At 41.1% G+C, this 12,728-nt stretch overlaps 1 protein-coding gene across 1 annotated transcript in view; it reads left to right on the top strand.

Annotated features, from left to right (window-relative positions):
- The window catches only part of GAK (cyclin G associated kinase), a 69,012-nt gene that overhangs the window by 23,206 nt on the left and 33,078 nt on the right, over positions 1-12,728 (top strand). Inside the window, exons 9-13 of the mRNA XM_069962471.1 lie at positions 378-490; positions 4,754-4,844; positions 6,249-6,372; positions 8,714-8,763; positions 10,514-10,662. Coding sequence (XP_069818572.1) covers positions 378-490; positions 4,754-4,844; positions 6,249-6,372; positions 8,714-8,763; positions 10,514-10,662 — 527 coding nt within the window. The remainder of the gene's footprint in view (positions 1-377; positions 491-4,753; positions 4,845-6,248; positions 6,373-8,713; positions 8,764-10,513; positions 10,663-12,728) is intronic.

Genomic DNA, 12,728 nt, shown 5'->3' with positions numbered 1-12,728 from the left:
TTAAAAAATATCAAGTCTTCCCATACTTACTTATACTTGTTACGGAGTGTTTACACAGATTTATCTGGCAGATTTTTTGGCTTTGGCTTCAAAAATCTGTCAGATAATTCTATCTGTGTAACCATTAGTCTCACCATGGGCAGCAATATATCACAAATTCAGGTCAGGCAAGTTAGCAACCTCCATAATAATGTACAAAAAATGAAAAGAAAAATACTCAAAAATCTCAAAATAGAAACAGATAATAAAAAAACAAAACAAAACCAATGTTTAAGTATCCGACTCTGAAAAAATAATTTAGGCAATATGTTTCTTTAAAAAAAATTGGTCTGATTTTTTTAACATAGTAATTTTTTTTTATTTTTATTTTTATGAAGAATCTATGCTTAAGGTGAACCCTGACGAAAGGCTGTCCATCACAGAATTGGTTAGTCATCTACAGGACATTGCAGCAGCAAGAAATGTGAACCCTAAATCTCCCATAACTGAGGTAGATTATTATTTCAAGAACACTGATGGATTTATTATATTTTAAAAAAAAAACACACACCCAGGCGCTGACTAGTGATGAGCAAACTTCAGAAAAGTGTCTGGGTCCAGCCACGTGGCTAAACCCAAATACTTGGCATCACTTCCTAGCACCTGGAGAAGTTTGATGCCACCCTAGAGCGTCCTGGGAAAACATGGATACAGGCATAGGTTATATCCATGTTTTCCTGGCAGTTCTAGGGCAGTATCTAATTTCTCCAGATGCCAGGAGTGGAGTGATAAGATTTTCGCGATCAGGTGGACACTTTTCTGAAGTTCTCTCCTAACTAGAACTGACGTTTTGTGACCACTGCAGCCAATTGGTGACATCAAAGGCCATAATCCTGGCATCACTGGTGAGTGATGGGCCATAATGCCAGGAGTATGGTCCTTCCCCTCTAATGCCGCTGATTGGCTGCAGTGGTTACATGATGTCCGCTTCAGAGCCTGAACAGCAGATTGGTATGGTGAGGTACTACTCCATTGAGGTTTTCATGCATTTTGGTACCATTTCATTTTTAGGGAATTTGATAACAAGTACAACCCTACCTTTCCCAATGCCGGAGATGAGCATCTGGACCCGCTTCGGGGTCTTGGGGGGGTTTACACAGCATGTTGGACTGGCCTCTCAGCCAGTCAGTGACTGGGGCGGGACTCCGCTCTAGTCACTGCCTGAGTGGGCAGTCCATCAGCCGGGACAGCCATTTTTCCCCGAGATGTGACGTCATCACAACTTAGGGGGAAAAATGCCTTCCGGCAGGGGTCCCGACGCTCACCGCGGGCACGATGAGAGGAAAGTGCGTTTGTCTTCAAAACAGCCAGACTTCTCCTTTAACCCATTAAGGACCACGGGCATACATTTACGCCCCCGCTGCTTAGGGCTTAAGGCAGGAGGACGTAAATGTATGTCCTGCCGCAGTCCCGGGTATGGAGCCGGCTCACAAGCTGAGCCCGCCCCATAGCGGGTGAGGACCGGCTGCTATTTGCAGCCAGGCCCTCACCCTCAATGGCAGGCCGCCACGATCCTAAGGGAACTATAAAAGTGTAAAAAAAAAAAAAAAAAAAAAAAGTTTTACAAAATGCCCCAAAGCCCCTCCCCCTATAAAAGTGTAAATCACCCCCCCCCTTCCCATATCATACATTAAACACATAAAAAGTAATAGTTAATTAACATATAATACACCGTAGCGTGCATAATCGCCCGGTCTATTAAAATAAAACAATACTATTCCCGCAGAGATTGCTTTCTTTAACCCCTTAGCGACCCATGACATATCTGATACGTCATGGTGCCGCTCGGGGTGTTCAGAGCGGGGTCCCGCCGGGACCGCGCTCTGAACGGCGCTGATCCCGGCTGACACATGCAGCCGGGCAGTGCCTCTATTAGCCGGCGCGGGTCCCGTTGCCGCGCTGGCTAATTAAGCCTCTAAGTGCAGCTGTCAAACCTGACAGCTGCACTTAGAGGCACTGCGCCGCACGTCCCTGGTGTCTAGTGGGACGGATCTCCCCCCCGCGATGCGATCGCGGGGGGGAGATCCGTTCTTCTGCCCGTGCCGGGCCTCAGCGTCGGAATGACGCTGATCCCGGCTCGGCAATAGATTGCTATGGCCTGCAGCAGGCCATAGTAATCTATGACCGATCTAATCGATCTTTGCTGTGTATATACACAGCATTGATCTCTATGAGAGATCAGTGCTGTCTATATACAAGTCCCCCAGGGGGGCTTCTAGTTACAGTAAAAAAAAAAGTAAAAAAGTGTTTTTATTAATAAAAAATCCCCTCCCCTAATAAAAGTCCAAATCACTCCCCTTTTCCCATTTTATAAATTAATAAATAAATAAACATATTTGCTATCGCCGCGCGCGTAATTGCCCGAACTATTAATTAATCACATTCCTGATCTCGCACGGTAAACGGCGTCAGCGCAAAAAAATTCCAAAGTGCAAAATTGCGCATTTTTGGTCGCATCAAATCCAGAAAAAATGTAATAAAAAACGATCAAAAAGTCGTATATGCGCAATCAAGGTACCGATAGAAAGAACACATCATGGCGCAAAAACTGACACCTCACACAGCCCCATAGACCAAAGGATAAAAGCGCTATAAGCCTGGGAATGGAGCGATTTTAAGGAACGAATATTTGTTAACAATGGTTTGAATTTTTTACAGGCCATCCGATACAATATAAGTTATACATGTTATATATCATAGTAATCGTAACAACTTGAGGAACATGCATAACAAGTCAGTTTTACCATAGGACGGACGGCGTAAATGCAAAACTTCCCGAAATCAAAACAAATTCGTTTTTTTTTCAATTTGACAGCGCAAATGATTTTTTTCCGGTTTCGCAGCATATGTTATGGAAAAATAATGCCTGTCATTGCAAAGTACAATTGGTTTCACAAAAAATAAGTGCTCATATACGTCTCTAGGTGAAAAAATGCAAGCGCTATGGACTTTTAAACTTAAAATGGAATAAGCAAAAGCGCTAAAACGAAAATAGGCTTTGACCTTAAGCGGTTAAATGACATTTTATGTTAAAAAAAATTTATAAAAAGCAATAAATACGTTTGATCTAGAAATTTTTTTTTAATAAAAAAATGCAAAAAATGACGCCCCATACGACCGCTCAGGTGAAAAAATAAAAGCGCTATAGGAATATGGCCATTTTAAATAAGGCTATTTGCAAAAAAAAATGTTTTACTGCTAATAAAAATGGTAAAATGATAGAAAACCTAGTAAACCTGCATATCGCTGTGTTCAGACTGACCTATAGAATAAAGGAAAAATGCCAGTTTTACCGTAAAGTGCATTACGTAAACATGGAACCCCCCCAAAATTTGTGGAATCGCATTCTTTGACCCAAATTCACCCCATAAATGATATTTTGGGGGTTCCGTCATTCATTTTATGGCTGATTGAAAGATGCCATTACAAAGTACACCTACTCCTGAAAAAGACAAGCCCTTACATGGCCCTGTTGGTGGAAAAGTAAAAGAGTTATGGGTCTTAGAAGGCGAGAAGGAAAAAACGAAAACGCAAAAGTGACAATAGGCCCGGTCCTTAAGGCCATTTCAGGCCCGTTCCTTAAGGGGTTAAGGCTGACCCCTAATCTAATGGAATGTGTGACATGTAGAAACTGAAGAGAAAGAGATGCGAGTTAAGATTAAGGCCGACAGGCAATGCAAAAGATAGCATTACGTAGTCTGCCAGAGAATGAGTATAGTGACAATCACATTATTTATTTATGTATTTTTTTTGAAAATCTGTTGCACACTTTAACAGCTTTTGGCATAGGCTTTTTAAGCAAAAATTGAATATCCCTGGAATACATATTTAAATATTGCTTGAGATGAGAAGAAGCAGTGGAAGCTTCAGTTAAAGTGACACTGTCACCCCCTTTTTGCATTCTTACTTCTCTTTACAGGTGTAAAAGGTAAATTTAGCAGTTCTCAAACCTTTATTTTATATTATACGTCATGGTGCTTGTTCAAGTAAAAAGTGATCTTTTATCAACTGCAGATTGTGCTAAGTAGGCGGGGCTTCACAACAACAGCGCCACTTAGCCCTGCCCACAGCACCACCATTGGCCCCTTCGTGGTGTCATAGGCACAAAGGCCCTACCCCTCGCCGGCCATTGGAACAGGCTGGCCTATGTGCCGATGATATCACGAAGGGGAGGGGCCAACGGCCATACTGTGGGCGGGGCTAAGTGACAATGTTAATGTGAAGCCCCGCCCACTTAGCACAATCTGCAGTTGATAAAAGATCACCTTTTACTTGAACAAGCACCATGACATATATAAAATATGGTATGAAAACTGCTAAATTTACTCTTTACACCTGTGTAGAGAAGTCAGAATACAAAAAGGGGGTGACAGTCACTTTAAGCTTAAAGTCATCTTCTCTCTTAGGTTGGGTTTACACTGTATTTTTAAAGTCCATTTAACATCCGTTTTTTAAATGGTAACTTAACGCACAGAAAAACGTCAATCACGTTTTTGTGTACATTAAAAAAAAAATCATTTTTTTTTGTTTTTTTTATTGGAAGTATTTTCCACATAAAACTGATCTGTTAAACAGACTGCAAAAACGCAGTGTGAACCCAGCCTTACATGCTGTAAACTGCTATCTTGTAAATAAAGAAAAGACAATACATAAGTGTGAAATATTGTTTATTGGTTAAATCAACAATGTAAGATACTGTGTTTTGTATTAATAGCTTCTACAGCAAAATGGTGGATATGGAAATACTGTGAATCAGAAATCCTTCAATGTGATACCACAAGGCCCTAAGCCCCAAGGGTCCTCAGGTTCGTATAAAATCTATTCTAAATATAATCCTTTTTTTTCAAAGTTGAACAAGTACTGGTGCCAAATAAGCAAATCTGCATTGCTTCTCCTGTGCTCACGACCATATTACATGAAATGCAAAGTATTCCCTGGTGGTATATTAGGAAACACAGAACAAAATTCATATTTCCATCTGGCACAAGGAAAAATCAGATAATTGTCATTTTTCTACTGCTGAAAACTCTCTACAATTTATGTCTGCTGATAATATTGTCTTTATTTTATATGTGGCATCTATTTCATCAGCTTTTTAACTTGATTTTAGTTACATCATTGACCAAGACCCTGTAGGAGAAATATACAGTTGTTGCACAGGGAATTAGTTTTGTAGTCTGGGCTGACCCCGTAGGGGCCATATTACACGAAAAGATTATCGTACGAAAAATCATTATGATCGAATTTAGGCAATCTTTTCGTGTATATGCCAGCAAAGATCAATCGGCTAATAAAAATTTGTATGTCGTTGATCACATCTTTTGAGCTGACCATAAAACTGTTAATTATTCGCAGATGGTTCACAAATCTTTTGGTGTTGGTTCATAATTGCAATCCTTTGTATACTAGGGGATACAAACGATTGCAGTTAAGATCGTAATTTGCATTTGTAATGCCGGTTTACACTAAGTTTTTCCTATCCCTTTAACGTATCCGTTTTTATTTGGTTACTTTTAACGGACAGAAAAACATGGTCAATCCTATTTTTGTGTACGTTTAAAAAAAAAAAAAAAGCATCTGTTTGGATCCATTTTTATAATAATGGAAGTCAATGGAAAAATGGATGGCATACAATTGCATCGGTCTTTTGCATTTTTGCATACTTTTTTTAATAAAACGTATACGTTAAACAGTGTGAACCCAGCCTTACTAACTACTATCACTCCGTGTATTATGGTGAATGATTTCGGGTCGTGCCCAAAAGCGCTGTTTATTGTTAATCAATTAAAACGAAAAATTGCTTCTAGTTATGTGTTTTCCAATTTCAGGTTTTAATGTGTTATTATTTTAAGCCTAAACCAGTGGTGGATGAAAAATTGAGGACCTGAAATACATTTTTAATTCATTCCTGGATTTGGCTTAGAAACCTAAAATATGTTTTCATGTTCAAGTTTTTTAACTCAGATCAGTGCCAGATTTACTTGAGCACTGCTCATTACTGTTGTATAATGTCCTCCATGTTGCATCTGCTAAATTCAATTTGGAGCCTGCAGGTTGCAAAAAGTGCTGAAAAATGTCATATACTAAGTATATAATAAGTCATATACTGACATATGGTCAGAAATACTGTTTATGTCCACACTCAATAGCCAATTCTAAAAAGTCATCTGAAATAACAGTGATGCTTTTATGTATTTACATTTAAACAGGTGTTATTGCTGGGGATGAGGACCAGACATCTGGAGGATTTTTTGACATCTTGAAGGGAGGCACTGAGCGATTCCTAAGTAATATAAAAGACACGTCTTCAAAGGTTATACAGTCTGTTACCAAGTAAGCAACCTTACCTGTTTTTCTAAGGTCGGTTAAGGAGAATAGGAGGATTAGGCAAATTTCAACTTTTGTTCTGATCCTTTTATTTTTAGGGAGGTATGCCACAGAAGATGGCAGCGGTTTATTCCCCCCGTGCCTCATAGAACACCTGATCAGTGTTTATGTACATCAGATCAAGAGTGATAACTCCCATGAACATTTAGCCTACAGCTGTTGGTGTATGGCAACTTTAAAGGGGTAGTGCGGCACTAAGAAATTATTCACAAAATAACACACATTACAAAGTTCTACAACTTTGTAATATATGTTATGTCTGTGAATAGCCCTCTTCCCTGTGTCCCTTCACTCCCGCACGTGTACCCGGAAGTGTGTTGCATTATACATACCTGATCCGTGTCGCGCCCGTCCGCCATCTTGTGCCAATGATGTCATCTTTGGACGGACGGCCAAACAGCTCTGACCGTCCCTAGTGCCGGCCGCCTCGTCAGCGTCATCTGATGCTCAGCCGCGATTGGCTGAGCACAGTTAGGCTCAGCCAATCGCGGCTGAGCAGCTGATGACGTGGCATGCGGGGAGCGTGGCAGAGGGGAGCGGTTCGGCCGTCCGTCCGAAGATGACATCATTGGCACAAGATGGCGGACGGGCGCGACATGGATCAGGTATGTATAATGCAACACACTTCCGGGTACACGGGTGGGGGTGGTGGGACACGGGGAAGGAGGTGATTCACAGACATAACATACAAAGTTGTATAACTTTGTAATGTGTGTTATTTTGTGAATAATTTCTTAGCGCTGCACTACCCCTTTAAAGGGGTGTTCCCATCTGGCTATTTATGGCATATAAACACAATGGCCCATATTTAGCAATCTGTCAGAGACAAAAATCAGACCAGTGTGATGTAAGTGGTTGAAGGATGCAGGCCCCCAGTCCCCTCGAGCCTGATTGCTGTTAGCACAGCTCTCATTAAAGACAAATAACCACAGGCTTCTAAACATTGTAATGTTACCAATAACCCCTACGGATAAGAGCCCAGTCATAAATAAGATATATAAATGTATAAGTCAGACTTATTGGATATAAATCAACATACAGTTAAAAGATTAGTGTGTGGCATATCCTGTAGTATCCTGGTTAAGCTGGCAAAGCACACTTCAATTGTATATCAGAGTGGCACAGTGAAAGACATGGGTGCAAAGATGGCATTAGAAGAATTTTAACCCTTCCTACAAGTAATACTATCATACAAGTCCATGTATGACCTTGTTAGAGATTGTATGTTTTATCCTTTGATTTGTATATGTTTGTGACTGGGTCTTGATAGGATTAATGGAAATTGCGTAAAACAGTCCAATCTGTGTTAGACCTTGGGTGGCCACAAGCAGACCAAAGGTGGAAACCTATATCTATAAGCCATTTACAGTGTTCACAGTGGATTTCACGCTGTGAGTTTCAGAGCGAAATACTCTTGTGATACTCTGTGCTGTTATGGCCTATGGCTCTGCATTCTTGCAGTGGATTTTCATTTATTCATACCTCCCCAGCTCCAGTTCAGGGGTCCACTGTCGTCTCCTCCAGTTCCTGTCCGCTTCTAGGTCTGAGTGGTGTCTGGGAAATGACACGTCAGATCCAGTCAGAGGTGGAACCCCGCTATGGCCACGGACTAGGCCAGAAAGCGTCCAGGAATCAGAGTGGAGGACAGTAGACCCCTGTGTTGGAGCAGGGGAGGAAGGTGCATGTTATGTTTACCCACCTCCTCCCCAGCAGTTTAGGAAAAAAAAGTCAGTGGCCAGACTTTTAAACAAAAAAATGCCTTACGTGCACATTCTCCTGCCTGCTTCTCCGCCCCCCCCCTCCCCCGTTCACTGACTGCCTGTTCAGCCAATCTGTACGTTATCCCACCACAGCCACTGATTGGCTAAATGGGCCATCACTGACTACATCCGCTGCAAGAATGTGGAGCCATAGGCCATGACATTACCAAGTATCGGAGCAGATTTCACATTGAATGTACTCTTAAGGTATTTTTACATGCAGCAGGTTGGTCACAGTAATAACTGAGTGCCTCATTTATCTGAAAAAGGGCCTACAGAAATGAAAGGGAAATGGCATCACTTTCATACTGCCTTGTCCCTGTCCCACCAGCTTTGGTTGACAGATCTCTGCCTGTTGGAGTATAGGGTGGGATCTATCAGTAAGTGCTGGTGGAGCAGAGCAAAGCCACTTCAAATCGTCCTGATGACTCATGGTCCAGGCAGCATATAAGTTCACTTTTAATGCACATTGAGTGTGTTTTTACCCCTTTTAACCAGTTGAAAACTTTTTGGATTTTTTTTTCCAGTTATGCAAAAGGAGATTTGGATTTATCTTATATCACTTCAAGAATTGCAGGTATGTGAATAGTGAAATATTTAATTGTTTTGCTGCAAACAGCAATTTCAGGATTACTGGCTTATTATTACTATGACTATTAACTTCATAGTAATAATAAGTTGATATTGCAGAGAAAAGCTGTGTCTGGCCATGTCTTACCTCAGCCAGATGAATGGAAAAAATAAAATACACAATTGAGACTAGTCACTAGTCTCCTCAGTGGCTCTATGCTCTGGCTAATAAAGTGTCAATCTGTGTGCATCTCCCCATGATGTTCTTGTGTCCAGTTGTTGCGCTGATGGACCAAAACTAGTGCAGATCAACCAATCAGATTCCAGTAGTTTGCTTTTCAGCAGATTGGCTAAATTGATTGTTATGGAATACTGTTCCACTTTTGCATGATTTTATAACTCATGATTTGATAATGAGCATGTAGAGGTATACACTATTCTTTCCATGGTCACAAAGAAGTCTTTGGACAGCATGACACATACATTAAATTGAAGTAATTTAGTATCTCCTGTGCTGTGGAGAGAGAACAACTATCTTATCGTGGAGGGTCCAAATGCTGTGATCCTAAAAAATAGGTCCAAAAGCTGTACTTTGCGATGTCCAGAAGCTTCTATAGAGAATGAAAGAGCGCATATACCACCACTGCTCTATTCTCACTGGAGACTTAGGTCCCCATTTTTGAGATCTCGAGGAGGGGGGTATTGGATAGATAGTGGATAATTTTTTAATTGTGAGAAAACACCTTTAAACGGTTTGTACACCTTTTTAAGCCAATAGTTTTTTTCTGGTCCAATAAATCTAAAATGAAGGTATAGCACCTGATTGTTAGTTGGTGTTGGAGTGATGTAGAAAGTAGAAAAGCAGGGTTATAGTTAAAATGATTACTATAGTCATGATTTAATAAAACTCTTCATCATACTAGGGGTTACTCCAGTAATCATTGCAGACCACAATGTTAGTATCGCAGCTGTAGCAGAAAAAGGCTGCACTAGAGGTTTGTTAAAAGGGGACCTATCTAGAGAAGTCATGACAGAGCCTGACCAAAATTCCTAAACATGACAGCTCTTAATCTGACCAAAAATATGTATGGAAGCATATTATATAGTCAGTAGCAAATATATTTTATTAGAAATAGTAAAGAGCTTTGCTGCAGTAAAAATTTCATTCTTTATTTCTTCTTCATTAAAACCGCTTACAGAGACAAATAACATGGATGAGTTCTGAGTGATTTATCACTCTAAATCATCAACTGATTATTAAGAATGATCACTCAAAACTCATTGATAAAACAAAAAATGTTCCCACAGCACTCCTTTGTCTATCATAGATCAAAATAAATATATGAAAAAAGTCTTTCAATAAGTGGGATGAAACAAAGTTACCAATCCTGTAGTCCACCAGGATACAAGTCCATGAATAGTAAAAAAAATAACAGCATCCAGACGGTGTAGTGTGCAAAAAAGCAAACGTCTTTCTCAACTTGAGAAAGACCATACAGGTCTTTGGAATAAAGCACATTTGCTTTTTTGCACACTACAATGTCTGGATGCTGTTACCTTTTTTACTATTCAAAACTCATCCATGTTATCTGTCTCTGTAAGCGTTTTTATGAAGAAATTGAGAACGGAATTTTTACTGCAATGAAGCACTTTTTTTTTTGAGTAGTGTATTCTGGTGCTCGGCTTGTTCACACTCTTGACCTGGCAGGTGAGCTGAAACTTTCTGGTTGTTGTTTTAAATATCTCTTATGCTCTAGTGATGTCCTTTCCTGCTGAGGGTGTGGAATCTGCCTTGAAAAATAATATTGAAGATGTACGTTTGTATCTGGATGCAAAGCATCCTGGGACTTATGCTGTTTATAATTTATGCCTGAGGAAATACCGACCTTCCAGATTTCATAACCGGGTAAGATGGCACACAACTTTGAGTGTGTTTTTTTGTCCCAGCACCAAGCTTATTACTTAGAACGTTAGGGTCCTTATATTGTGCAGTTTTCAGCCATCAGTGGCCACAAGCGAGCGCAATTAATGAGACACATCACAATAAATTGAGCCACCAGGCTGTAGAAATGATCCTTATATCATTTGTGCTGCCATGGAAACTGACAGCACAGATATATATCCGTGCTGTCAGTTTCCAGATCACACAAGCAGTGCATACAAGCACTGCTGTGTGATCCAGCACTATTAGCTCCTGTCTCCACTCTCCAGCAGCCGCCATGCCTCCTTCAGAAAGATTGACAGCTGGAGGAGATGGGGCGGCGGCCTGAAGATGCAACAGTGCTGGAAAGCAGGGCGGGAGCTGACAGTGCGGGATTATACAGCAGCATGGATGGTAACTAAGTAAGCTTGTCATCTGGAAACTGACAGCAAGGATATATGCATATCCATGCTGTCAGTTTTCCTTTTCTACCAGCCGCACATCTTCTGTTTACACAGGAAAACGCATGACCAATAGCAATAAATTTTAAAGCAGCACAAAAGATTATAGACCAAAGGAGCGCTTCTAGCAATGCTCCTAGCCGATAATCGACTAAAGTAAAAGGCCCTTTTGTTCAATTCCCAATACTTAAAGGGAACCTGTCACCTCCCGTGCCGGAGTGACAGGCTCCCGACCCCCCGTTATAGCCCCCTATACTCACCTAATCCCGCCGGGTCCCGCTTCTGGAGGTGGTCGGGTGATGAAGATCTCAGCCGCTGCAGCCCGGCGCGCGCGCTGAGAGATGGGTCCAACGCTCATAGAGAATGACGGGAGAGTCCAGCGCTCCGTCATTCTCTATGAGCGTTGGACTCATCTCTCAGCGCGCGCGCCGGGCTGCAGCGGCTGAGATCTTCATCACCCGACCACCTCCAGAAGCGGGACCCGGCGGGATTAGGTGAGTATAGGGGGCTCTAACGGGGGGGTCGGGAGCCTGTCACCCCGGCACGGGGGTGACAGGTTCCCTTTAAATGGGCACTGTCATTAGAAAAAACTTCTGCTATGTCATAGACACACATGAAAAGTTTTGCTCTTTGGTGGTCTTATTGTTCAGGTCAGATGAGCCGGAAGTGTTCTCTCCCTGATTCTGTGTCACTTGACCCCAACTGTTAAAAACTTTTGACATGCCTGTGACATATCAAATGAAGTCCAACAGCATCCAGAATTAGTGCAAATTTTCAGAGGAGTTTATTTATGAAGCAGAGTACAGCTAAGAGACACTTCAAGGTCTTTATCAAGCATTATAAATAGCATTCTTGATGGAGACCCTGAAGGAACGAAACATCCGTTATCAGGCCTTTGCTTCATAAATAAATTTAAAAAAATAAAAAAATTTGCACTAATTCTGGATGCTGTTGGACTTCATTTGATCTCAAATGAAATTCTCGGCACTCACCATTCAGAATTTGCTTGTGGTATTTATTGCATCTCAAAAATGAAACATAAGTATTACAGGACGTGTTTTGGCTCACGCCTTTGTCAACTTAGGTGTCCTGTAATACTTATGTTTTATTTTATTTTTTTAGTTTAAATATATTTTATTTTGTATAGTAAAAAAGAGAAACGAAGTTACAACATATTTGCATCATAAGAACAAAAAGGCATATCACAGATCTACATAAAGAAAAAAAAAAAACAAACGACAGTCTTTTCATAAAAAAGATAAAAAAATACATAATATCACAAATTCCCCTTCCCCGAACCACCCTCCCTCCATCCCCGCCTCCCACCTTCACCCCCCCCCCCCCCCCAACTTAGCCACGCACAGAAAAGGAGAAGAGAATAGAGAAGAAAAAAAAAAAACCGAACACTATTCATTCAACATAAACTACTCCCTCCCTCGCCCCCCCTAGCCCCGATACCATCTCAAACATTGTTCCCACGCCTCTAAACACGGAGGTTGGGAAGAGATCCATTTTCTCGTAATCAATAGCTTCGCACAGAACATCATTTTTAATAAACATTTTCTTTGAGCACTGGAAATTCTACTGGGT

Source organism: Dendropsophus ebraccatus, chromosome 3 (assembly GCF_027789765.1).
Source record: "Dendropsophus ebraccatus isolate aDenEbr1 chromosome 3, aDenEbr1.pat, whole genome shotgun sequence".
Lineage (NCBI taxonomy): Eukaryota > Metazoa > Chordata > Amphibia > Anura > Hylidae > Dendropsophus > Dendropsophus ebraccatus.
This window is presented reverse-complemented; position numbering and strand designations above follow the sequence as displayed.